Source organism: Engystomops pustulosus, chromosome 5 (genome assembly GCF_040894005.1).
Source record: "Engystomops pustulosus chromosome 5, aEngPut4.maternal, whole genome shotgun sequence".
Lineage (NCBI taxonomy): Eukaryota > Metazoa > Chordata > Amphibia > Anura > Leptodactylidae > Engystomops > Engystomops pustulosus.
In genome coordinates, this window is record NC_092415.1 from 185,652,400 (window position 1) to 185,676,491 (window position 24,092).

Genomic DNA, 24,092 nt, shown 5'->3' on the forward strand with positions numbered 1-24,092 from the left:
ACAGATGATGGAAGTTCTTCGGTGCACCCATAATGATGATATTTGGGGGTCGTGTGTTTCAAGTTTTGACTAGGGAATGTTTGAAAGAGTTGGATTGGGTCACCCTTAGGATGGCCAAACTTACCGATTTGAAAACCATTACTCTCTGTGTGTTCTGGATTTACCTGACCAAACCTCGAATTGCTGAACTGAACTCATTGTTTCAGTTCAGTGATTCTAGGTTCAGTCCAGTCAATCCAGTTTGTGCTTGGAGAGAATTTGTTGGAACAAACTTCCTGTGGTCAATAAGCTCAAGTCAGAAAGTTTGGCCATCTTAATGGTGGCCCAGTCCAACTTTTCGACTGTTCTCCAGTTTTAGGGTGGATTAAATGAAGCTCGAAGTAACCTTCCCTCTATGAGTCGCTGTTGCCTTTAAAAGCTTAAGTCCTATTGAACAAGCGTTTGCTATTAGACTGGGAGGCAAATTAAACTTTCCAAACGTTCTTAAAAAATACAATTATGTTTGGCAAGTTATATTTCACAGCTGCCGCTAAATTACATAAAAACAATCCCCGCCAGATGTGTCGTAATAGCTTAGATAATGGGAATAATGAATTTCTAAATATACGTGCAAATAGGGTTCAATAAGAGTTAGCTGGCATGTGGAGGTAATTAAAATATTTTCTCTACTAAGCGTTGGCAGTAGTCGAAATTCAGTGTGGTTAGAAAACAAAATTCGCCAAACATCGTCCTCATAATCGTCATCCTATCAGTCCTCTGGAGGTCACAGCCGATTGACACGTTGCATCGGGATTTTCACTTTGGCGGCATTTAATGTATTTAGTTTTCGTTAAAGGGAACCTGTCAGCAGCAACTAATCCATTAATCCCCCTATGAGTATGTTTTCAAGCAGATTAACTCCTTCCAGATCATGTTTTTTGCATTATTGTGGAATCATCTAGAATATCAACTTTAAAGTGAGATGCAAATTTGTTCTATAATGTCATGGATTTGGAGAGCTTCGTGCTGAAGTCAAGCTCTCTAGGCCTCAGAGTAAATTCTATTGTGTGGTTGATATCAATTACCAGCCTTTGGGAGAGCCGATTAGAGATTTACCTGGGCGAAGTGAAGTGAACTTGACTTCAGTGCTAAACATTTCACTTTCTTGACTTTATACAACCAATTTACATCTCGCATCAAAGTTGATTTTTCTATATAAAGCCACTGCACTCATGAAAGTTTCATCAACTGGAAGGTGTTAACCTGACTATATACTGCTAGAGTTTTATTAGGTCAATTACTCCTGACAGGTTCCCTTTAACTACCAAATATGGTGCTAGCAAATGATAAGACATATGGAATGGTTAACCCTATGGTCTGAATGGTGAACCCCAAGACACCTGGACTTGTTGTCTTATTGTATAAGGTACTCTATAAAATGCCATCTTTACGAAGTAGTTGGAATATTTTTTTCCATTTCTATTCATTTATTTTTTGTTAAATTTTTTATGAATTCGGTATGTTAAATTCTCGTAATGTAACATGACAAAGCAATATCTGTCGCATCTCTTCTCTGCGCAGCAGTTGCCCACCCCAGCTAGTCAATGCGTTCCATACTACTTGGTATCATTGTTCCCATCAATGTGATTCCTATATTATAAACCAACTCTCACCTAATGTCTGTAGCATGAAAGCCGGTGCAGCTGTGCTAAAATCCGATTTGACTCCTGCTAAATACCTGTCAAAGCCGTGCAATCCCCAAATACGTCGGAAAGTCCAAAAGTGCCCACGTGGACCCTTAGTAAATAAGACCCACTATATTTTTTAATGTGGTTTAAATTGTATCGTTTTTTCGGTTTCAAAAAGTTTTTTGAAATTTAAATTAAAGGTAACCTCCCCCACACCTTTGAAGTAAGTAGATACATAAATATCATATCATAGTGTGAGGTTAGCTCTGAAGCGGCTCAGTCACATTTTGTGGCAGATTTTCGCTCCTCACTAATCAATCACCGCCGTCCATTTTCTCTTACATTTGCATATAAATGCATCGGCTTACCGAATGCAACTTGCTGCCCCGTCACCTTCATATTAGACCTGATATTAAAGAAAAAGTATTCAACATATTTTATCATTCATCAGTTCTTTATTAGAAATTATATACATGAGCAGCTTCAATCAGCCCAAGTCATTTCCAATGACCTTTGTGTCAAGTAAATGTTTTGAATGAAACATGGGAAAGACCTAATAGCTAGAATAGGTAATGAATATGTAAGTAGGGAGTCGCGGAGATAAGCGGTCGGGGGTGGGAGGATTTTCTCCTTGATCTACTGGGAGTAGGATACGTCGCTTGTTACGGATGGGGATGTTCATATTGATTACTACTTTCTGTGACTGTCACCTTCTCACACCTTTTATATTTGTTAGTTTTATGTCTCTGATCATGATACTTTTATCCATAGATACAATAGACTTGTGATAACTGAATAAAGCCACACCTACTATATGTGGAGCAATAGTATACAATCTATAAATCAATAAATGGATTTCTGCTTGGAATCTTTTAGAATGCAACAAAATGGGATTATTCTTTACAAAATCGTTGTTGATCCTATGCTAATGTATCCTGGACCTCCGCAATTCTTCATGTATCTAGCAATGACGGACACCAAATGTGACGACTGCAGCCAATCAATCTTTTAGCAGTGACTTGCTGATTCTACAGTGGTGACCAGTGATTGTACAAACAACATGTGATTGTTGCCAATTTACTCGGCTCCTCCTGCTCTATAACATGCTGCCTGCAGATAAGATATTATGTACAATGTAATCAGCTCCTCCTGCTCAATAACATGTTCCCTGCAGATAAGACACTATGTACAATCTACTTGGCTCCTCCTGCTCTATAACATGCTGCCTGCAGATAAGACATTGGGGGTCATTTACTATGGGCCCAATTCGCGTTTTCCCGACGTATTACCTGAATATTTCCGATTTGTGCCGATTTCCCCTGTATTGCCCCGGGATTTTGGCGCACGCGATCGGATTGTGGCGCATCGGCGCCGGCATGCACGCAACTGAAATCTGGGGACGTGGCCGAGCGGAAACCCGACGGATTCGAAAAAAACATTTAAAAAAAGAAATGTGTTGCTTGGGATGCGCTTACCTTCACTTGGTCCGGCTCGGTGAACTCCAGTGCGTTCAGATGCTTTTCAGCGCAGCAGCACCTCCTGGTGGACGGCGGAGGAACTACCTTGATGAATCCCGGCTGGACCCGAATCCACCGCAGAGAACGCGCCGCTGGATTGCGAACGGACCAGGTAAGTAAATCTGCCCCATTATGTACAATGTAAGTAGCTCATCCTGCTCAATAACATGTTCCCTGCAGATAGGACACTATGTAAAATCTACTAGGCTCCTCCTGCTCTATAACATCTTGCCTGCAGATAGGACACAACAGAAATGTGCAGAATATTAGTCTGTGTGTTGCTGACCTAGTACAATCCTAGAATAAGTCACTGCCTTATGAGTAATGTATTCCAAGAAAAACATGTGAGAAACATTTGAAGTCAAACATAAGAGGAAAACTGGAAGCTAATTGAGAAGAAAATTATCCTGCAGAGCTCTTCCAGAATGAATATATAAAATTCCCTTTAGTTTACATTAAAAATGTCAAAACTGTTTAATATCCTCTTTGCCAAGTTACCAGGCCGTAAGCCTGAGGCTGTGTTACTGCTAGGATCTTGTGAATATACGTCTCTGTAATCAATAGGGACATCTACAAGTTTACAGTTTTCTTCACTTTTCCTCAATAAATTCTCACCTTTTCTGAAAGGTAAATAGGGAATTTCACATTTTTATTTCTGAATTCCCCATTCCCGGAAATGTGTGATTTAGTAATTGAGCAATTACTGCAAAGTTTCGGCTCGTGTTTTCGGTATCTTCGGCTAAGATGAGACGACGTGTGAACACCTTTCATTATCGCTGCCCACTTAATATCATTTATGTGTCCATTAGATGCAAGCGATTTTGTAGGAGCAACATCTGTCAGGGTTTTCAGGAGAAATGTGTGTTTTTCTATGCTCGTTTTTATGTTTTATGGCAAAAAAAGTATAGTCATGATGTGACTGACCAAATGTATGAAAGATTTAGTGGTGGGTGAAAATCTGGCGTAGTTTGAGTGCGTGTAATCTAACTTTACACCTAGTAGTTTGTGCTAGAATAATAATAATCTTTATGTATATAGCGCCATCATATTCCATAGCGCATTACAAATCACAGGGGACAGATACAAATATAATATTACATTACAGAGTATTGAAACATTCGTATGGAATAATAGAAGTGAGGTCCCTGCTCGCTGGAGCTTAGTCTATGCAGAAGATTGTTGGCACACTTGTATGGTTTACAGCGATCACCACCTCCCCTGGGAAGCCACACCTTCTTTTGTTAGGATACAGCCCTTTGTCATACTAGTTGGGTCTGAAAATGTTCACAAAGGTGTGGCTAGGAGATAACAAGGCAATTGATTTTCATCTGAACGGGGATGATATTCTCACTGAGTGGAAACTCTGTTTAATATTAAGGCGGCACGGTGGCTCAGTGGTTAGCACTACAGCCTTGCAGCGCTGGTTCAAGCCCCAGGGTCAACATCTGCAGAGAATTTATATGTTCTCTCTGTGTCTACGTGGGTTTCCTCCGGGTCCTGCAGTTTCCTCCCACGTCCCAAAACATACTGGTAGGTTGATTAGATTGTGAGCCCCATTGGGGACAGGGACCTATTTGGCAAGCTCAGTGCAGCGCTGCATAATCTGTGTGCTTTATAAAAAAAAAAATAAAGGAATTATTTAATTGCTTCAAAGCAAAGGAAATTGCTGAGCACAGTGCTTGACTATCTCTAGCACTGGCTTGGATAGGGAAAGGTAGTTGGACCACTGTGCTTAGCAATAGAGATGATCAAACCTGGCATTCCCATTCGATTTCGGCCTCCGAACGCGGATGTATTGACAGCCAAACAGGTAATCCGGCACATTTGACGCCCATAACAGCTAGCCATGGTCCCATGATCAATCATGGCTATGGCCAGTCATTAAGGGCGTCAATGTGCCGGATTAGCTGCTCGAAGGCTAAGCAGCAATACGTTTGGGTCAAGCGACCAAATCTGAACATCGGACCTTCTGGGTGTCTAATTCTTATGCTTATAAGGGTCTTAGCAGTCGTATATCCTGTTTATACATTACTTGCCAACTTGCTGCAACCTCTTTTAATCCTAGGTAACTCCAAGGCAATGCAATTTTTTTTTTTGGCCCCAAATTTCCGTATTTAAAAGGTTATCTGTATTCAGAATACCAAACCAGAAGCTCATCCCACAGGGAGAAATAGTAAAATGGAAAGATTTCAAATCCACTAAGTTTGTAGAACTTTCTCTTGTGTGACTTTTAATTGCCAAATTCTGACCAAATTGATGAATAACATTTTTTTTGCTTCATCATATGAACAAGACTCCTCAGAATGTCACTATTTCATCGGCTGCTCTCTTATTCTTCTAGAAACCAGAAGAAGACGACCTTGTTCTCACACCAGATGGAACGAGGGAATTCCTAACATTTGAGATTCCATTGAATGATTCCGGATCGGCTGGCCTCGGCGTCAGCGTCAAGGGGAACCGGTCTAAAGAGAATCACGCTGACCTGGGTATTTTTGTAAAATCAATCATCAATGGTGGAGCTGCCTCTAAGGTAAGTTACCAGTGGTCCAAATAGAGCACTTTTGATGATCCCTGTTTCCGTAAGCAGTGGTTAGTCTCTATTGACCCATCCTATCCTGCGGAAAGGGAATAAGTTGTGTTTGTGCACATACAATAGATAATAGATATTTACCCTGAACTGTGACCGGGGGTTCTAATTTTTTTTTACTATTATTTTTTTATTATCTTTATATATTTATCTTTATATTCATCTATATTTTTTATTTATTTTGTATTATGATCTATTATTTAGGCACATCTGTTGTTGACTACAGTACAGTATTTTTTCCCACAGATATCCAGATTCATTCTGCATCTCTCAAACTTATTAGTTGCCCTTTTTGGCCATCTGTAATGTATATAAAGTACGGGAAGTTTAAGTTCTTTGAGGATTGTCTTTATTTGCTTTTTATGAACATTGTAGAAGAGACAGAAGAGATCCACGCAGCGATTGTTTCCCAGTAATCTCCACTTTTGATAGTTTGCCAATGATAATTGCCAGGACGTAATTGCCAATGCATAATCCCAATGTTACATCCTGCAAAGTAGCGGTGATATATTCCGATCAATAATGGAGATAGCGCCGGGCTTCCAATTACTTCTTTCTCCCTTTGAGAGGGATGAAAATCAATCTATATGTTGAGATTATATCCAGTTGTGTGTCTCTTCTGGGAGTTGTACACCTCTACTCTATCTACTGGCACTATTCATTTGTTGATTTTCAGGTCGACATTGAACAAAATAATATCTGAGCCAATAAAGTTGTGTTTCGGTTTCTAGGTCCCTTAGGTGTGTGTTATAGATTGTTTAGAGAGATCAGGGGGAAATCTGTTACTGAGTCACTATTGTATTGTCACTTCTCTCTGATCTTCTTCTCGATTGTCACTCATTTTTATTTTCATAGATATTACATTTTTTGTTAATATTCTGGGCCTTTTTGAAGCAGTCTGTCCCTCACATATTTTAACATTCAGAAATCTAAACATATAAACTTAAAAGGAAAAATGAAATGAAGCATATTAAACCAGGGACATTACTCACAGATCCAGGCACCGTGACTGTGGTAATCTTCTTATGTGTTATACATGGTTTCTAAATTTAACCTGTACAATTATGGTAATGAGTCAGATGGGCTATGGGGGGATTTTGTCACAGCCCCTCTGTGCTGTAGCTTCACAGGCTGTTACACTGCATGTACATGGGGAGAGGGAGAAAGTGCTCAGAAGCTTAGGCATGGCACGGCTCTGGTAATGCCCCACAGAGCCCATCTGGTTTGTTAACATAATTTAAAAGTTGATTTTAGAAGGAAGGTTTACAAATATAAAAAGATTACCACAATCACAGTGCCTGGATCTACGAGTAAATGGCCCTGGTTTATCATGATGGATTTTGATGGTTGACTTTATTTAAAGGGGTTTTCCATGAATATGGAGAATGCCCAGGGGGCTGAGATAATAAATAGAAAAAGCACATTGATTATAATAGTCAATTTGTGCATCTTTATTACAGTAAAACCCACCAGATGTACTTAACCATTATTTATTGCTACAAATTTCTTTGGAAACTGAAGCTCTGTATATTAGAAGGAAGTTTTAAATATAGTTTAAAACTCTTTATAGGAATATATTTAAAGATTAGTCTGCGTATGGGTAAATTGTGCCCAGTAAGTCCAGCATTGCACATCATTTAAAGGGGTTGTGCACTTTTGTTTGTATAATGAAAAAATATTCAATTCCTCAATATACTTTCTGTATCAAATCCTCATATTTTTCTAGATCTCTGCTTGCTGTTATTCTGTTGGAAGCTTCTATGTTAACCTCCTCTGAATTAACACCAGTCTCTGGTCACATGATGCCACACAGGTGCACCGCTCGTTATATATCCCTGGTCATGTGATGTGACATGGTATTAGAGCTGTGTGTTATAACAAGTCATGCAGCTGCATAATACCACATGACAAAGGATATGACAAGTCATGCACCTGTGTGACAGACATCACATGACCAGGGATATGATGAGCCGTGCACGTATGTGAGATCACATGAACAGGTATATAACAAGCTGTGCACCTGTGTGACATCACATGACCTGGGATATGACGAGCCGTGCACCTGTGTGACATCACATGACCTGGGATATGACGTGCTGTGCACCTGTGTGACATCACATGACCAGGGACCGGTTTCTATCCACAGGAAGTAAACAATGAAGCTTCCTATAGATTGACAGCAAGCAGAGATGTAGAAAACCATGAGGAATTGATAGAGAAAGTATATTGAAAAATTGTATAACTTTTGCACAACCATATAAATTACTTGCTGCAAGGGGATGACCCTTTGACTTTTTTAATTATTGGTTTACAAAGCTCCCGGTTCCACCGTTTCGGTAGTCTTTGGTCCTTTTGTATTTGCGACCCAGTTAGAACCCCAGTGACATCATGTCCTGTTCTACGTCACTGTGGCCCACTGATTGACCACGGAATATTCTTTAAAGAGGTTTTCCCGAGGTTGAAAAACATGGTTGCCTTCTTCCCAAAACACTGCCACACCTGACTATGGTTTGTGCAGGTATTGCATCTCAGCTGTATATAAAGGAATGGAGCTTAGTTGAAATACTACTCATGGTCAGATGTCACTAAATTTTTTCAACTTCGGGAGAATCCTTTTCACCTCTGGTTTAACCAGCCGCTCCATGGAACCAAAGACCACAGCGACACTGGGCCCATATTCTGGAGCAATGTAATTAAACTTTAGTCTTTTCTACATTTCCAAAATGTAGGGAATGGTGTGAAAAGTAAAGAATCACTCATTTGAAATGAACCCAAAAAGTTGCTGCCTTGACTTGAGGATTTTGTTTGATACATTGCCCCTAGGGACCATAAGCTGAAGATAAACTTGTACAGTTTGCAGTAACATTTAGCGGTGCACACATGTTTGACACCTGTTCTTTCCCACCTGCCAGGATGGACGGCTCCGTGTAAATGACCAGCTTGTCGCTGTCAATGGCGAATCTCTGCTAGGAAAAACAAATCAAGATGCCATGGAAACTCTGCGCAAATCCATGTCAACGGAAGGGAACAAGCGAGGAATGATTCAGCTCATCGTAGCCAGGAGAATAAAGAGGAGCGAGGTAAAGCTCACACTCACGGTTACTGGAAACGAAAAGTTGAAAATCTGAGTTTCGAGCGCGAGAGCCATAGTGAAATGTATCAAATTTAGCCAAATCTATAGGTCATGGCTTCTGCAAAGTCGCACATTGTTTATTAGAGGCCTCATTAAGCACATTGATTTTAGCATTTTTTATGAGCCTTTATATGTATAATCTGTATTATATTAAGAAACCGCAATCCTTTGGCTTTGTTTTTTTTTATTTTCATTCAGTTCCAGATTGTTGACTGTAGGTGGCGCTGTTTACATTGTTATCAATGGAGTTCCATGAAAGGGGTTAAACCTAATTAACTATGCAGCTCTAATTGGAGATAATTATCCCGGTCTTTTTAGGCTTCCTTTCTGCCACTTTAAAGTAGGTAGTGATGTACGAATTGAATCTACAGTACTAGCAAACAAAAATATATATATCCACATACGACACCTTGTCTGTTTAATGACAATTTGGGGGGGGGGGGGGGGAGTTCAAGGAAACTAGTATTAGAATTAACTAGAAACTAGAATTTAGTAACCAGATTGTAGAAACTATAAAAAAAACAAAAAAAAACAAACAATAATTTATGTATAGTCTTTATTATTTATAGTAATAATGATAGAATTTCTATTTAGTTTAGAATTTTTTGTATTTTTTAATTCTGATATTTAAGGGAGGGGTTTTGCTTGCAATCTAAGAGTATTGGGACGTAAACAAAACACAAATTTTTAAAAGATTTAGGCGTCTCCATAAGGTTGGTGACTATATTTATAAGTGTTTATGTCCTTTATGCTTGAAATTGTTAGGCCGCATGTAGTCCTCCTTACTAGTAGTAAATGGGAACGTGTCGGGAGAATTTGGAACCCTGAACTGGCTGTTTGTATCAATGGATCTTTGCTTTAGGACACTGGATGTATTTAAAACAAACCCCATGCCTGGGGTAATCTTTTCATATTCGTTATTTATTGCCTCTTTCCTTCTAAAATCAACTTTTAACATTTTTCTAATGCGACTTAAAATGGTATTCCCATCTGGGCACTTAAATTTAATTCATTTGCCATATATAAACATTTCTTCAATTGGATGTTATTAAAAAAAAATGTTCCTGTGTGAAGATAATTTCTCATAAATGTAGTGATATGGTCCCTTAGAAAAGAGATTCCTCGGATACGGCCACTTCACATTTTGGCAGTGGGGGCCAGACTATTGAGTCCTGCCGGACCACCTGGATTCAGCGATCATTACCACAGGACGGCTGTAGGACATGCAGTAACTCGCGGACATTTCATTTACAAAAACCTTTTGTTTATTTGTGCAATCACTCTAGAGGTGGCCGCATCCAAGGACAAAGTCTTGTTTCTAAGGGACCATATAACTACATTTATGAGAAATTATCTTTACCTAGGTATTTTTTTTTTAATGACATCTAATTGAAGAAATGTTTATATATGGCAGATTATTGAATCTGGATGTGAATACCCAGACGAGAATACCCCTTTAAGGGTTCCTGAGGGAATTGTCAGAACCCCTCCATGCTTTCAATTCAGCACATCCATTGCAGTTCCTGTAGCGTGCAATAGACTAAGCCTATCTTTTGATACTTGCTACATCTTAGACACAGATACAAGTAATAGGGGGCATGGACACAACGTACCCACACTAAATTAAATAAATTGTTCCCAAAGTTTTGTGTTTACCAAATCACCCAGACAAGTTCCATTTATAAACTCCGCTATGCTGCTTACATGCACAATGTAACTTCTATAGGTCACAAAGCTTAGCGTGCTCTTGTATTCTTCCCTCTTTTACCTATTCATTCCGATGTGTCCGCCATCTTTATCACTAGAATGTTTCCATTTAAAATAACAGATAAGGATCACCAGTAAATAGCTGTAGTCTGAAAATAATTCCAAGTATAATCAGATCCAAATGTCTTGAATACTCTACATCCTTTATATAGAACCTGAGAACATATGTACAGCAGACTGCGCTCCACAGAACTGATGGATCCATACAGGGACAGATGAGCAGAAAGTGTCAGCCCTTCTCCTCGGGGGGGCAACATCAGTGATGGCCGTAAAGCCAAAATTGAGTAAACCCTTAGCAGAAGATTGTTTGTTCCTCTTTACAGTTCGGGGGTTCTGTCATTCACTTCACACAGCGAGGGAGAACCTTTATGGCAATATGCTCTATAGATTTTCACGTGACTTAGTGCCATTAATAAACCATGTGGCACTTCAAAGCTCCCCCGTGATATCGCAACTTCCTGAAGAATGATTGAAGTCCGTAAGATTCCAATTTCCACTCCAGTCTTTATACTGCACCTGATATGACCTCTGTTGCAGAACTTGTATTTTGTTTTACTCTGTCTTTAATGGTTTTCCACTCTTTGGCTAAACTTTTTTTTATTTTCGATATAGTGTCCCTTGCATGATGCTCCCTGGTCTATGAATGCAATGGCGACCAGTCCGGTATTTTTCGTACCGGGACAGGTTCCCTATCTAGGTATTTTCCTTTTGTTCCTCCTGCAGCTGAGTAATGGTTAATTATTTCTTATACTGAGTTTGTTCAAGACACTGTAGAAGCTTCTGCCCAACATTGGTGCCCAATTGTTGGAATGAGATACATTTATCAGACCTACTACATAGACTCAACTAGATCTCTCCGTTCAGCATCTAGTGATGCAACATTTTTTGGAGGTCTTTGTTTCCTTGCCTTTGACCATGGTATAGGTTCCTGATATCATAGACAAAATATTGACTATGACCCTCGTCTTCGTATAGTGGGGTGACTGACATTTTTTACTCCCCCAGCTATGACTAGCCCAACTATGTTTTGCACTTCTGCTGAATATCCAAAGCATCACAGAAGACTGAGTAGGGATTCCTTGCTGCAAAGCCTAGATCTTTCCTTAAGGGTTTGATAAAGGGTCAGTACCAAGGTATTACTTAGACTCCCTACATTGCTTTGGCTTGTGTCTGATAGGAGCCAAGCTGCACAAGTATTACCATAATACAGCCAAGATAACTAATATATAGACTGATTAACCTGTATTACAAGGTGGTACTTGTGAAGAATATTTTCATTGATGTCCTTTTTTTTGCCCACTAAGACCCTGTACTAGGCATAATACAGTAAGTTATGAACTTTGAGTCGTATCCAAGGACAGCTGTCCTCCATTTCTAAGGGACCATATGACTACATTTATAGGATAATTATCTTCACACATTACAGTATTATTAATATCCAATTGAAGAAATGTAGATATTTGACAGATAAATTAAATGTCAGTTCCCAAATCACAATGCCCCTTTAACATTCCTGTTTTTACCTTTTGGTTTAATAGTTAAAAATAGATTTATATAAAAGATAATTGTACAGATAATTCTTAGTACAGCATAAAATAAGGTGGAAATGTTATCAGCTGTAGATCTGGACAGAAGTGCGGAGTGTCCCTTCCCATGTAACAATATCGCCAGACGGATATTACATCCACAGACGATCCGATTGATCCTCCCCGTACCTTTTGTAAACTCCTTAATTTCACCTTATTTATTTCACTTTTCTGCCTGCAGCCGCTCTGAGCTGTGATTAATTCATGTTTTTAGTGAAGCTGTCACTCCTAATCTGCATTTTATGTAAAAACTAATAAAACAAATCCTTATTTTGCAATTTAAGCCTTATTGAGTCTAATTCACTGGCACTGCAACTTTATTGTTCTCCTGCAGCTTGACGTGCTTCCAATTGTAATTGCGTTGACCCTTTATTGCCGTAAATCTCCCCAGCGCTTATCAAACAGGGGGAGATAAGGCTACCATTCAGAGCTTCATTAAATATCTCATTTGTATTAGGAAGGCTGAGTGTAGGAATGGGAATCTTCTTAGTAGACTCGCTGACCTCCTCCGCTCATGTGCTTGGAATGTCTTGTTTCCCTCCCCTATTTATATCCTTGGCCTTCAGCCAAATCCCCACACTGTTTTATTCACTTCCAAAGGATTTTTTTTCCCCACCGTAATGGCACAAATAAGGATTTACCTATGGGTTCCCCAAATATAAGCATAATCTACTCTAGCACCTTACAGAGAATTCACCTATTCCATTATGTCCTTGCCCTTGGGAGTATAATGTAAATTTTTCGCTTGCATCCTGAGAAAATACAATTTGGAGGTGTGGAGACAATTTCGATTTTGCTATTTTTTTTATTTTTGTATTTCTACAAATATGGGATGTCATTTATTTTCCTTTCTGTGGTCTTTGTATGAAATAATACATTATGGGGAAGTTAAACTATATTAAAGGTGTATTCCGGGGATATGAATGTCTGATACAAAACCCCATAATAGTATAAATGAATACAACAAAACTCAATGTCAATCATAAAAAGAGACCTTAAATTGTTTGCTTTTATGATTAATAAAATTTTATGGGCTTTCTAAAGTAGGAGGAGTTAACTTAAAGATGGCCTCCATCTACAACTACAACTCCCATGATCCTGCAGTTCTCAGTAACAGCTCCTCCCTCTTATGTTCTGCTCCCAGTGATGATGTAACACTGTCCTGCTCGTTACCATAGTAATGATGTGTAACTGCCATTACTGCACATTACCTCACTGAGATGACGTGTCACCATAACACTGACTATACTGGAAGCACTGCAACCAACCGTCTACAGCCAAAGCTTGTGATGATCACATGACCTACCCAGGCAGGTGCAGAACATGTGATGTGGACATGTGACCAGCAGCCCATCTTATGTCCTATGTCTCCTCTACAGGGACAAAGTCACAGGACTGATATGGGCCAGTAGCATTTTAATTCTTCATCATAGTGTATGTCCACAGCATTTGTCTGCTATGGGGAGCAATTTTTAAAAAATAACTTCTCGGAATAACCCTTTAACAATGCTTTGAAATTCTGGTATAATTGCTGCAAATTTTTTAAATGTTGTTTTACGAATTTTTTTTTCTATTTCCCACGTCAGCGTTCCTGAAGTTGTTTCATTATTCTCTGTATGGACTCCTTTGTCCCCAAAATAGATGTTTTATAATATGAAAATTTACTACAAGGACTACTGGGGACCCACTTGTACATTCTCATATATCACATATGCTCACAGAGAGAGTGTAATAGCCTTAGCCTCTGTTGAAGGTGACCCCGCCAGTATTTATATTATGTTTTATAATATGCAAAATTACTGCAAGGGCTACTGGGGGCTTCACCCTAGTCTGGTACCAGTAGCTATAATAATTCCTTAATTTATATAGCGCACACAGATTATGCAGCGCTGCACAAAGCTTGCCAAATTGGTCCTTGTCTGTTATGCGGCTCACAATCTAATCAACCTACCAGTATGTTTTGGAGTGTGGGAGGAAACTGGAGGACCCAGAGGAAGCCCATGCAAACACGGAGAGAACATACAAACTCTTTTTAGATGTTGACCCTGGGACTTGAACCCAGGTCCCCAGTGCTGCAATGCTGTAAAGCTAACCACTGAGCCACCGCCCTGCCCTTAGTAGCTACAGGGGCTACGGCTATTACCCAAAACATTGAGGGAAACGTCTTAGAGTAGATTAGACAATCTTGAACTACACCTTTTTTTTTTTTTTTTTTTGACACTTGACACCTTTTTTTTTTTTTGACACTTTGTAAATCTGCGCTGTATAGTCTAACTGCACACTGTCTATTTTGTAGACCATTTTAGTTAAATATTTCCCTCAATGTTTTAGGAGGTCTCTGTGTGTACAATCGCCCCCATCCATCTGTTCCTCTCCTGCTCAAAAACTTGGGTTTAAATAATACATTGTTTACAGGCAGAAATATCAAGTTTTCTGGTCAGAAAACATCTTTGAAAATCTTTAAAAAAAACTTTATTTCATCAAAATGTTTTGAAAAAAAAAAATGGACCATTCTGGGGGATGGACCTTTCCGTTTCCTATCGAAAGATAAAATACATTTCAAGTACAGGCTCATCATTGGGGAATCGGACATTTTTTGTTTTCACGTAACCAATTAGATCATATTTTACCTCAGAAATGGTAGCCCTCTTTTTCTGACTGGAAATACCTGGTGACAAGCTGTGAGGGAAGCCAGATTTGGAGGGAAAAGATAGAATAAACACACAATTATAGTGAATGGTAGATATATCCTTCTGACAGGCGACAGCGCTAAAATAAAACCATTACATTGTACTGTGAGCAGAATCCATCCACATGGGAGTGTGTGAGAGTCTGCTGATCGAAAAATAACATTAATGTTGGGGGGGTGGGGGGGCGGTGGGATAGCAGCATCGTGGATGACGGCGCTCATTCTCCGGGAGAAGCGTCTTCTTCTTCGGAATGAGAGTTTAGTGCAGCCATTTCCAGTTTTAATATTTGATCGGCTTTGACAGCTTCAGTCTTACAAGCACAATCGTCTCTTCCAGCGGCAGCTGTGAATTATGGTTTCACTTTTGTGGGTGACAGTTTTGTTTAAGGAATACTTGATGCAGATTTGATTACTTACAAGTGAAAACAAGAGACAGGCCTCAGTGTGTCAGCGGAGCAGGCGGCTGCCTCCGTCTATCCTGCCTTTTCCATCATTTCCCGCCATGCTCTTTGCGTTCATAGAGTTCTCTTTTAATCTCGCTGCAATTATTTTTTGGTCATTTTTACGTATACATTTGTGACTGTAATAATGATCAATTAAAATATGAATAAAAATCTGAGTAATCCAAAGGTAATACAGGCCATACAGCCAATGGAAATTGGGCAGGCAAACATGTGTTATGTGATTTGGGGATGAGACAAGGAGGGCTAGCATTAGAGACACTAAGTAGGTGATGAGGGGATTGTCCACTATCAGAAAATAATTGACATTGTTTGTGTTAAGAAAAGTTCTATAATTTTCTAATAGACTTTCTGCATCAACCCCTCACTGTTCCCTACATCGCTGCTTGCTGTAAGTTAACTGGACGCTACATGGTTTGCTTCCTGTGGATAAAAACTGGGTCATGGTCATCTGATGTCACAAAGGAGCACTGCTTGTTATATCCCTGGTCATGTGATGTCACAAAGGAGCACTGCTTGTTATATCCCTGGTCATGTGATGTCACAAAGGAGCACTGCTTGTTATATCCCTGGTCATGTGATGTCACGCAGGTGCCTGACTCATTACATATCCCTGGTCATGTGATGTCACACAGGTGCACAGCTTGTTATATCCCTGGTCATGTGATGTCACCCAGGTGCATGACTTGTTATATATCCCTGGTCATGTGATGTCACCCAGGTGCATGACTCGTTATATATCCCTGGTCATGTGATGTCACACAGGTGCATGACTCATTACATATCCCTGTTCATGTGATGTCACGCAGGTGCATGACTCGTTATATATCCCTGGTCATGTGATGTCACACGGATGCATGACTCGTTACATATCTCTGGTCATGTGATGTCACACAGGTGCATGACTCGTTACATATCCCTGGTCATGTGATGTCACACAGGTGCATGACTCGTTATATATTCCTGGTCATGTGATGTCACGCAGGTGCATGACTCCTTATATCACAGAGAGTAATCAGAGGTGTGTGTTATAACCAGGTATATAATGAGCCGTACACCTGTGTGAAATTACATGACCAGCAATATAATCAACCATGCACCTGTGTGACATTACATGACCAAGTACCGGTATTTATCCACAGGAAGCAAACACTGAAGCTTGCTGTATAAAGACAGCAAGCGGAGATCTAGAAATTAGTGAGGAATTGATACAGAAAGTATAATGGAAAATTGTATAACTTTTCATTACACAAACAATATCAATTGTTTGTTGAAAGTGGACAAACCCTTAAAGGGGTTGGCCACCTTACCTCATGTTTTGTGTAATGTGTGTGTAAGTGAAGGGTGCAGGGTATTAGATGTATATTGGTAATAGATCTGCTCTTCTTTGATATGTAAAGTGAAGCCTCTGGTCTATTCCCTCATCAGCCCGAGATTCCTGTCCATAAAATGCCTGCAGATAGAGGGTCATGTGATCAATCGCCCTGCCAGGACCTTAAAGGGAACCTGTCACCAGGAGACCCATTTTTAGCACTCCCCCAGTCCCCATAGAGCACAGTACATACACTGCCAAAGTGTTTTTGTATAAAAAATTGGTTTTACAGAAAAAAAAAAGTTATATTGTACCTTTCATTAGCATCTGCTGTGTGACTAGGCAGTTGCCTTTTGGGAGGGGCTGGAAAGGAGCAGTTCCCCCCCCACCCTTGGGGAACATGTGACCTTTTCAAATATATGAATAACTCCCCTCACTCGGGATTGGCTGTAGAGGAGCAGGGGGCGTCGCTAAGAAAGTGATGGGTGTTTTCATATATTTGAAAAGGTCACATGGAGTAGCTGTTCCCCAAGGGTGGGGGGGACTGCTCCTTTCCAGACCCTCCCATTTGGCAACTGCCTAGTCACACAGCAGATGCTAATGAAAGGTACAATATAACATATCTTTTTTTCCTGTAAAACCAATACAAAAACACTTTGGCAGTGTATGTACTATGCTCTGTGGGGACTGGGGGAGTGCTAAAATGGGTCTCCTGGTGACAGGTTCCCTTTAACTTTATATTACGGAATACTATCTTAAGGTCTTGGCAGGGCGTTTGTTCATGGATAGATAGAGATCACATGACCCTCCATCTGTGGTCAGGAATGTCTGGCTGATGGTAAAAGGCCAATCTAATAATAGTCCATCATAGTCTGATGATTTAATGTTGACTGTATATTTAGAACACTACAACCGATACAGTGTGAAGTCTCTCACTCCTGAGATCGGGAGGTTGGTCTTTCAAAGCAAGTTTATCACTGTTCTCAGTGAAGTCAATGCCTGATTTTGAGTCGGAGGTTATGGGGTGTAACCGAAATAGTCAAATGACAGTAATAATTCTGGAATTTCTACATCAATAAGACCCTTAAAATATGGATAAAACAAAAAATTATTATTTCAGAAAATTCTGAGGTCTTTTCTCGTTTTCTTGGAGACTTCTTGCTTACATTGGTCCAAGTCTAAAATCCCAGTAGTTCTTAAGTAACAGATGCATCTCTACGCTATAGTACGGTGTGATGACACAACACGATACATAATTCTGTGTATTATTCCCTCATTGCGGATGTTTAGTCTACATGCGTAAGAATTGAGACTTCATCAATCAGCTGCTTGTCTTATGATGGGCAGCCGTGCCGAAAACTCTATTCTTACAATCACGAGACAAATAGGAGAGCGGAGAACGAGGGGGTTAAAAGACCATAAACATGTGAGCAAATTCGGTCTAATATGATCAGAGACATTGTCTTTGTACTATTTATTTTTTTTGCTTAAGGGTGTTGAAATATGACAGGCGCTCCACAGGAGGTACACAACAAAGCCGCATCGAAAGTTGCCCATTAAGCAGAACTGTCAGTGCAAATTATTTTGGTACAGGGTGAAAAGTTCTAGCTCATTTGGTACCCAGCCGGGTGCAGGCCTCAGGCTCGTTGTTATTGTTCCCCCATGCTGTTACATAGACCGTCAGCGCTGATATCCCTTCTTTCCTGATCCTACAGCTGGAGTCACCTGGAAGCCCCTGCGGGCCTGAATTGGCCATTGAGACAATGCTGGACGACAGGGAACGAAGAATTTCCCACTCTCTGTACAGCGGCATTGAGGGATTTGACGAATCGCCCACAAGGAATGCCACATTAATCCGGATAATGGGTGAGTCAAGTAGACTCCACTAATCATGTCTTGTTTTTGTCCTTTTTGCTGTTCGTTGAAGAGTGATTAATACATTATTTACAATGGTGACAGCGCCGCATACAACATCCCAAGACCTATTTGTAAGCAGCGGGAATTGTTCGGGATAAAAAGGATTGTAACCTGATTGACAAAGTGGTTTTTCCCCAATAAAACAGGTGAAATTTGCGCTGAGCGTTACGCTGGGCCCGGGCTTTATTGGATTACTTTTTTAGATTTGTCCTTCACCCTACAATGGGCCTATTAGATTAGAGGATGTGCATTAGACATGGTAAGCCCTTTATTAGTAAATCATTGAGCCCTCTCATTGTGTTCGTCCTGAAGGCTAGCTTGTAATGTATGCACATTGCTCTGGTTGATGTTTCGGTAATGCCTCCGCTAGGAGAAGGCTTCATGTCTGAACAACCCGTCCTCCAGATGGGATTCTCGTACAGTAAACTTTTTTGTTGCCGTCTTTGAAGTTTCGATTATTTTGTGTCTTCTTCATTAATCTTTTAATAGACTGAGAGTGCTCCAGATTCTGACTTCAGCATCATTGTGTAATGCAAGGCTTTCCCGCGTCTCGTATGTTGGCTTGCATATGTCAGCACTACGCGCTGGAGATAAGCATTTAGTAGAGTACGGGTTACTGAACACTTTGGAAAGCTGCCACCAAGACTCTTCTTCAGGAATAAACTGCTGAAATACGCCTTTCCAAGATCTTATGGAGTTCTCGATCACATAGCTTGTCTTTTTAATATATTAGACATTATAGAGGAATTTTGCTTTAGCTGAGAGGCATGTTGGTATGTACAGAGGTATAAAGATGAAAAAAATATATATAAAAATTATCATAATCAGGACTTAATAAATAAAAAAATACAGCGCCTAAAGTGCCTCAAACCCGGCTGTAGTTGCAAAACTCAATGCAGGTCCACTTCTTGTCCTTGTTTGCATCTTGGACCTTTGCATATAAGTCTATGGGAACGCCATTGTTTTACTGTTTAGGACACTTACAGCTGAGATTGAAATGACAACACAAGGACTGCAGAAACGGACCATGGTTGTGTTTTGGAGTCCAGGAAAAGCTTGTGAGTCCTAAGGTTACAGAGGACCTGTCACCCACTAAAGTAAGCAGCTCCTAGTGCTTGAACAAACGCTGCAGTGTTAACGCAAAGCTGTCCGACGTATTCATGAGGGGGCGGGTTTGGGGCGTGGTTTGGGGCGGCGACTGTCGCATGACGCGCGTCTGTCACCGCTACCCTATGGAGCGAGCGGGGCGGTCCATGGAAGACCGGACGATTACACTGTACCCTACTGCATTGTACCCCGTCGGAGGTTTCCGCTAAGGCTATACTTCTAACATTGCGGCATTTGTTCAAGCACTAGGAGCTGCTTACTTTAGCGGCAAAACTTTGGGCACTGAACGCACCCATAGACGTATGCTGTCAGACGGGTTCATCTTGTTTGCCTCTGTCTGTACAGTATAAATCGGATTCTGCAGGAATTATGGGATTTAAAGTCACAACAAGCCCCCTCTTTTCATTTTGTGTTCTGTTGGAGAGCAATGTATATGCTCAGTCGGTGGAACCGTTGCAACAGTAATTCACCTCTCCCCCAGCCTCTGCTGAGCAATACACACTGGGAGGTCCCGAGTGATGTCACTGTCCATATAAGGACAGTGACCTCACCACCAGCCAATTACGTCCTGCTGCCAGTGTTCACTCCTCCTCCTGATTTTGGTGGGAGGAGTTGACCCGTAGGATGTATCTAACTGTATGATAATGACCCACCCGATGTATTCTTACAACGGAGGGTTAATCGTGGTGTGAATGTAGACTAAATGACATTTGTTTCTTCTCTCAAATTTTTATTTTTTTATTTTAACATTCCTAAAATCTTTAGAAGACGAGAAGTTGTATCCATTTGGATGTGAGACGGTGGAATGGGTCATTTGAGGGACTTGCTTGGCTTTTGTATTTTTCAGTGCATTAGCTCTGAGTGCATAGAGATAATTTTCTGCATCCTTTGTTAGCATGAAGCATCACGCTGGCTCTGTCCTCCCCTGTGGCCAATGAGGTTATTAGCGCTTGCTTTGCAGCAATCCAGCTTTCCCTTAACAGACCCAGTTAATAAAGACTTGTCTTGCCACGGGAGGACTTGGATTTACCGACTCGCTCATCACGGGATTAGTTTGTAAGGATTTTCGCATTTAAAACACAATGAGCTGTTTGATTAAAATTACCCCTGACATTAAAAATATTTTTTTTCATACTGGCGATTCATTTCTCCCCCCCTCTCCTTCTTGAATATAAAGACCTAAGCCGAGCTATTAGATCTTTCAAATTCCAATGTTTCTAATGAGCTCATTAACATTGCAATTAAGAATAATAATTATTTTTTGTGGCGTTCATATAAATCTACCGTCATGTTTTGCTATAAAAGGGACATTGCTTTGGTAAACACGAGACAGTGTTGTAGATCGGAGGGAATTGTTGTTGACCGGGTAATCTCAAGGTTATGTGGAATTTTTTTAGTATCAAAGAAAATTCAATTTTTTCCTTCCCAGCCAGGCTTGAACTGGTTAATGGAAATCTACCATCAAAATCGAGCACAATAAACCAGGGACACTTTCTCATAGATCCAGGCACTGTGACTGTGGTAATCTTCTTATATTTGTCATCCATGGCTTTATTCCCTCTACAATCAACTCTTAAAATTATGCTAATGAACCAAAAGGGCGTTACCAGAGCCTCATTGTGCCGTAGATTCACATGCTGTACAAGACGATTACCAGAGTCTAGATCTATGCCTGGATCTATGAGTAAGTGTCCCTGGTTTATCACACTTCATTCTGAAGGCAGGTTTCCTTTATATTACATACAATTTAGAAAAGACATTTCTATATATTGCATCTGTGGGTCAGATTCAGACGGCCATATTGACTTACCTTGCTTCGAGATCCCAATTTCAGTGTTGCAGACTGCTCCATTTTCAGGTCCACAGTGTATTGACCATTCTTTTATTCTTTTGATTTGTCTGAAAAGCTAAAACACAGGTTTGTTTTTATACTGAGGGGGGTCTAGCTTCGAGTCCTGTGACGGGGGATAACCACACTGCAAGGACAGGATCATATATCGATATGATGCAAGGAATCCCTGCTACCATCTCTAAACAGCAGCACTATTGCAGTGTTAGTTCTATAGTTTAGAGGGAGAAACTGTGATTCCTTGTATCTTATTTCAATCCCTGCAATGTGGGCACAGGTCTCTTAATGGTCCGCGATTATGAGCTGACCACACACTGGGTGGGAAGCTGTCACTTAATGCCAGTTTCTGGAGTAAAATATGAATTTTTGGAGGGCATCTTCAGCCACCTTTTTTAACAGGGGACATGCCAAAATTTGACAAATTTATTGTAATTGTTTCCATAACGAAGCATCATTTCTAGCTGAAATGGGCTTAATATGTTATAAACTGAGCCTACCCCTTCAAGAAGGGTGCACCTCTTAAAGGGAACCCGTAAATAAAATTTGGGGCATTAAACCAACTACAGGGGAGTTTTACGCCCTTTTCACTGTGCAGTCACCGAGGGGCTGCAAACCCAAGGAATTTTTTATTTTTTTTCTGGTGCCACGGACTGAAATAATATTTTGGACATCAATAGACTGGTCCACAGGAAGACTTGAGATGTCTTGTGTAAGTTTTACCCATAAATCCTCTCCTCCTCAGTGTTTCCCCCTGTGTATCGCGTCTTCATAAATGCCGATTTACACAACGATGTTTCACCTGGACTGTTAAAGCAATAAAACTCATCTCAGGGGCTTTATTTCTTTTTTTTTTTTTTTTTTTAATTTCTCCAGGCACCGAGCCAGCCTTGATTTTTACAATAACCCACGACAGCGCCGACATCTCCTGCCTCTCCTGATCCATATCAATAATAGTCTCTTCCAGCTAAAGCCATTATTATGTAACCTCACCATTAGCACTTACAGTTTTCCCTTTCTCCGACCATGATCACTTTAAGATCATTACTTGCGGTATCGAGGGGGGGGGGGGGGGGGTTTAAAGATGTAATGAAGTAATCAAAATAAATGAGACAATTGTTATTATCTCTATTAGTAAACTTCAGGAAGGGGAATTGGCTGGATAACCATGTGCATTTATGGATAATGGTCACAGAAGTAATGTAGGTGCAACATAAAGCGAGTAAATTTGGGCGTCTAAGAATATTATGGAACGGAATTGTATAATTTACTATTATTTTTTATAGCTTTTTTGTATTCGTTTTGTAATTCTTTGTTGCTTTCTGTTATATTTTGCTCACATCTCTGTTAAAAACTGTAATATGCAAGAAGGCCGTGCCCATAGTTATGTCTTGATTTTACTTTGGGTGGTTGATTTGGCAACTGGTAGACTCCCTCTGCTGCTGTGAAAGCCTACATGCCCAAATCTGTGGCATTTTGTCTATTGCCTGCAAGAAGGTTTAGTCCTTGAGCTTTTGGGATTTCCCACACTGAACCTCTATTCACCGAACTAGATGGACCATTTGAGTTCAGTTCAGTGAATAGAGGTTCGGTCCGGGAAATCCCACAAATGAGCTTGTCGGACTGAAGTAGCTTTGTGGGCAACGGACTTTAGAGATGGAGTACTGGGAGTTATGGTTTATTAGCTAGCATAAGAAAGGACTGTATGGTGGCTGCATTTTATTTTACTGACCGGACATCACTTTGGGGATTGGGTAGTCTAAGCATTATAGTTATACATGTTATAGTTCGTTTCGACTTTCCCGATGGCCTTCTGCACCCTACACCGATTTATTATTTTCAGCACTTTGTGGTCGGCCCAAAGTAATGCAAGGATTCCTTTCATCGTGTGTCAATATGATGCTAAGACTCAGATCTCGGGGCAGAAGTAACCGCCATATAATCGCCTAAGCCATCTACACACAACTCGACTGCCGGACTTACCCCAGCGATAATCGGAAGCCATTCTGCTTGCAACAGAAACCAACAGCAATTGTTTTCTTTCTGATGCATAAAATGCTACAATTTTGCAGTAGTTTTCCACAGTTGTAAAGTTTTGTGTGTTTCTATAGGTAAATACCAACTTTCCCCTACGGTGAACATGCCTCACGATGACACTGTGATCATTGAAGATGACAGGGCCCTACCGCTGCCTTCTCAGCTCTCCGACCAATCGTCTTCCAGCTCCCACGATGACGTAGGATGCATTACAGATTCTGCCGGAGCCTGGTCCAAAACCGTAACTAGTGAATCTACTGAGAGGTGGGTATTATCCGTTCATATACTCCAAACAATATTGCCGATATTCCGGAGCCCAATTTGCTTATGAGACTAATTCACATGTGTTAAAATACAAAATAATAATTTAGAGTCGAGGTTGAAATTAGTTTTGTCCCAAAGCAGACCACAGAAAATATGCAATTTTGATTTATTCTCCGCTGTCTCATCTGCCGCCGACTAAAAG

At 40.4% G+C, this 24,092-nt stretch overlaps 1 protein-coding gene across 17 annotated transcripts in view; it reads left to right on the top strand.

Moving 5' to 3' along the window:
* PARD3 (par-3 family cell polarity regulator) overlaps positions 1–24,092 on the top strand; it is a 420,270-nt gene that overhangs the window by 213,544 nt on the left and 182,634 nt on the right. For all 17 annotated transcript variants that reach the window (XM_072154020.1, XM_072154026.1, XM_072154024.1 and 14 more), the window contains 4 exons: positions 5,526–5,714; positions 8,684–8,851; positions 18,435–18,585; positions 23,701–23,890. In XM_072154020.1, the coding sequence (XP_072010121.1) occupies positions 5,526–5,714; positions 8,684–8,851; positions 18,435–18,585; positions 23,701–23,890 (698 nt within the window). The remainder of the gene's footprint in view (positions 1–5,525; positions 5,715–8,683; positions 8,852–18,434; positions 18,586–23,700; positions 23,891–24,092) is intronic.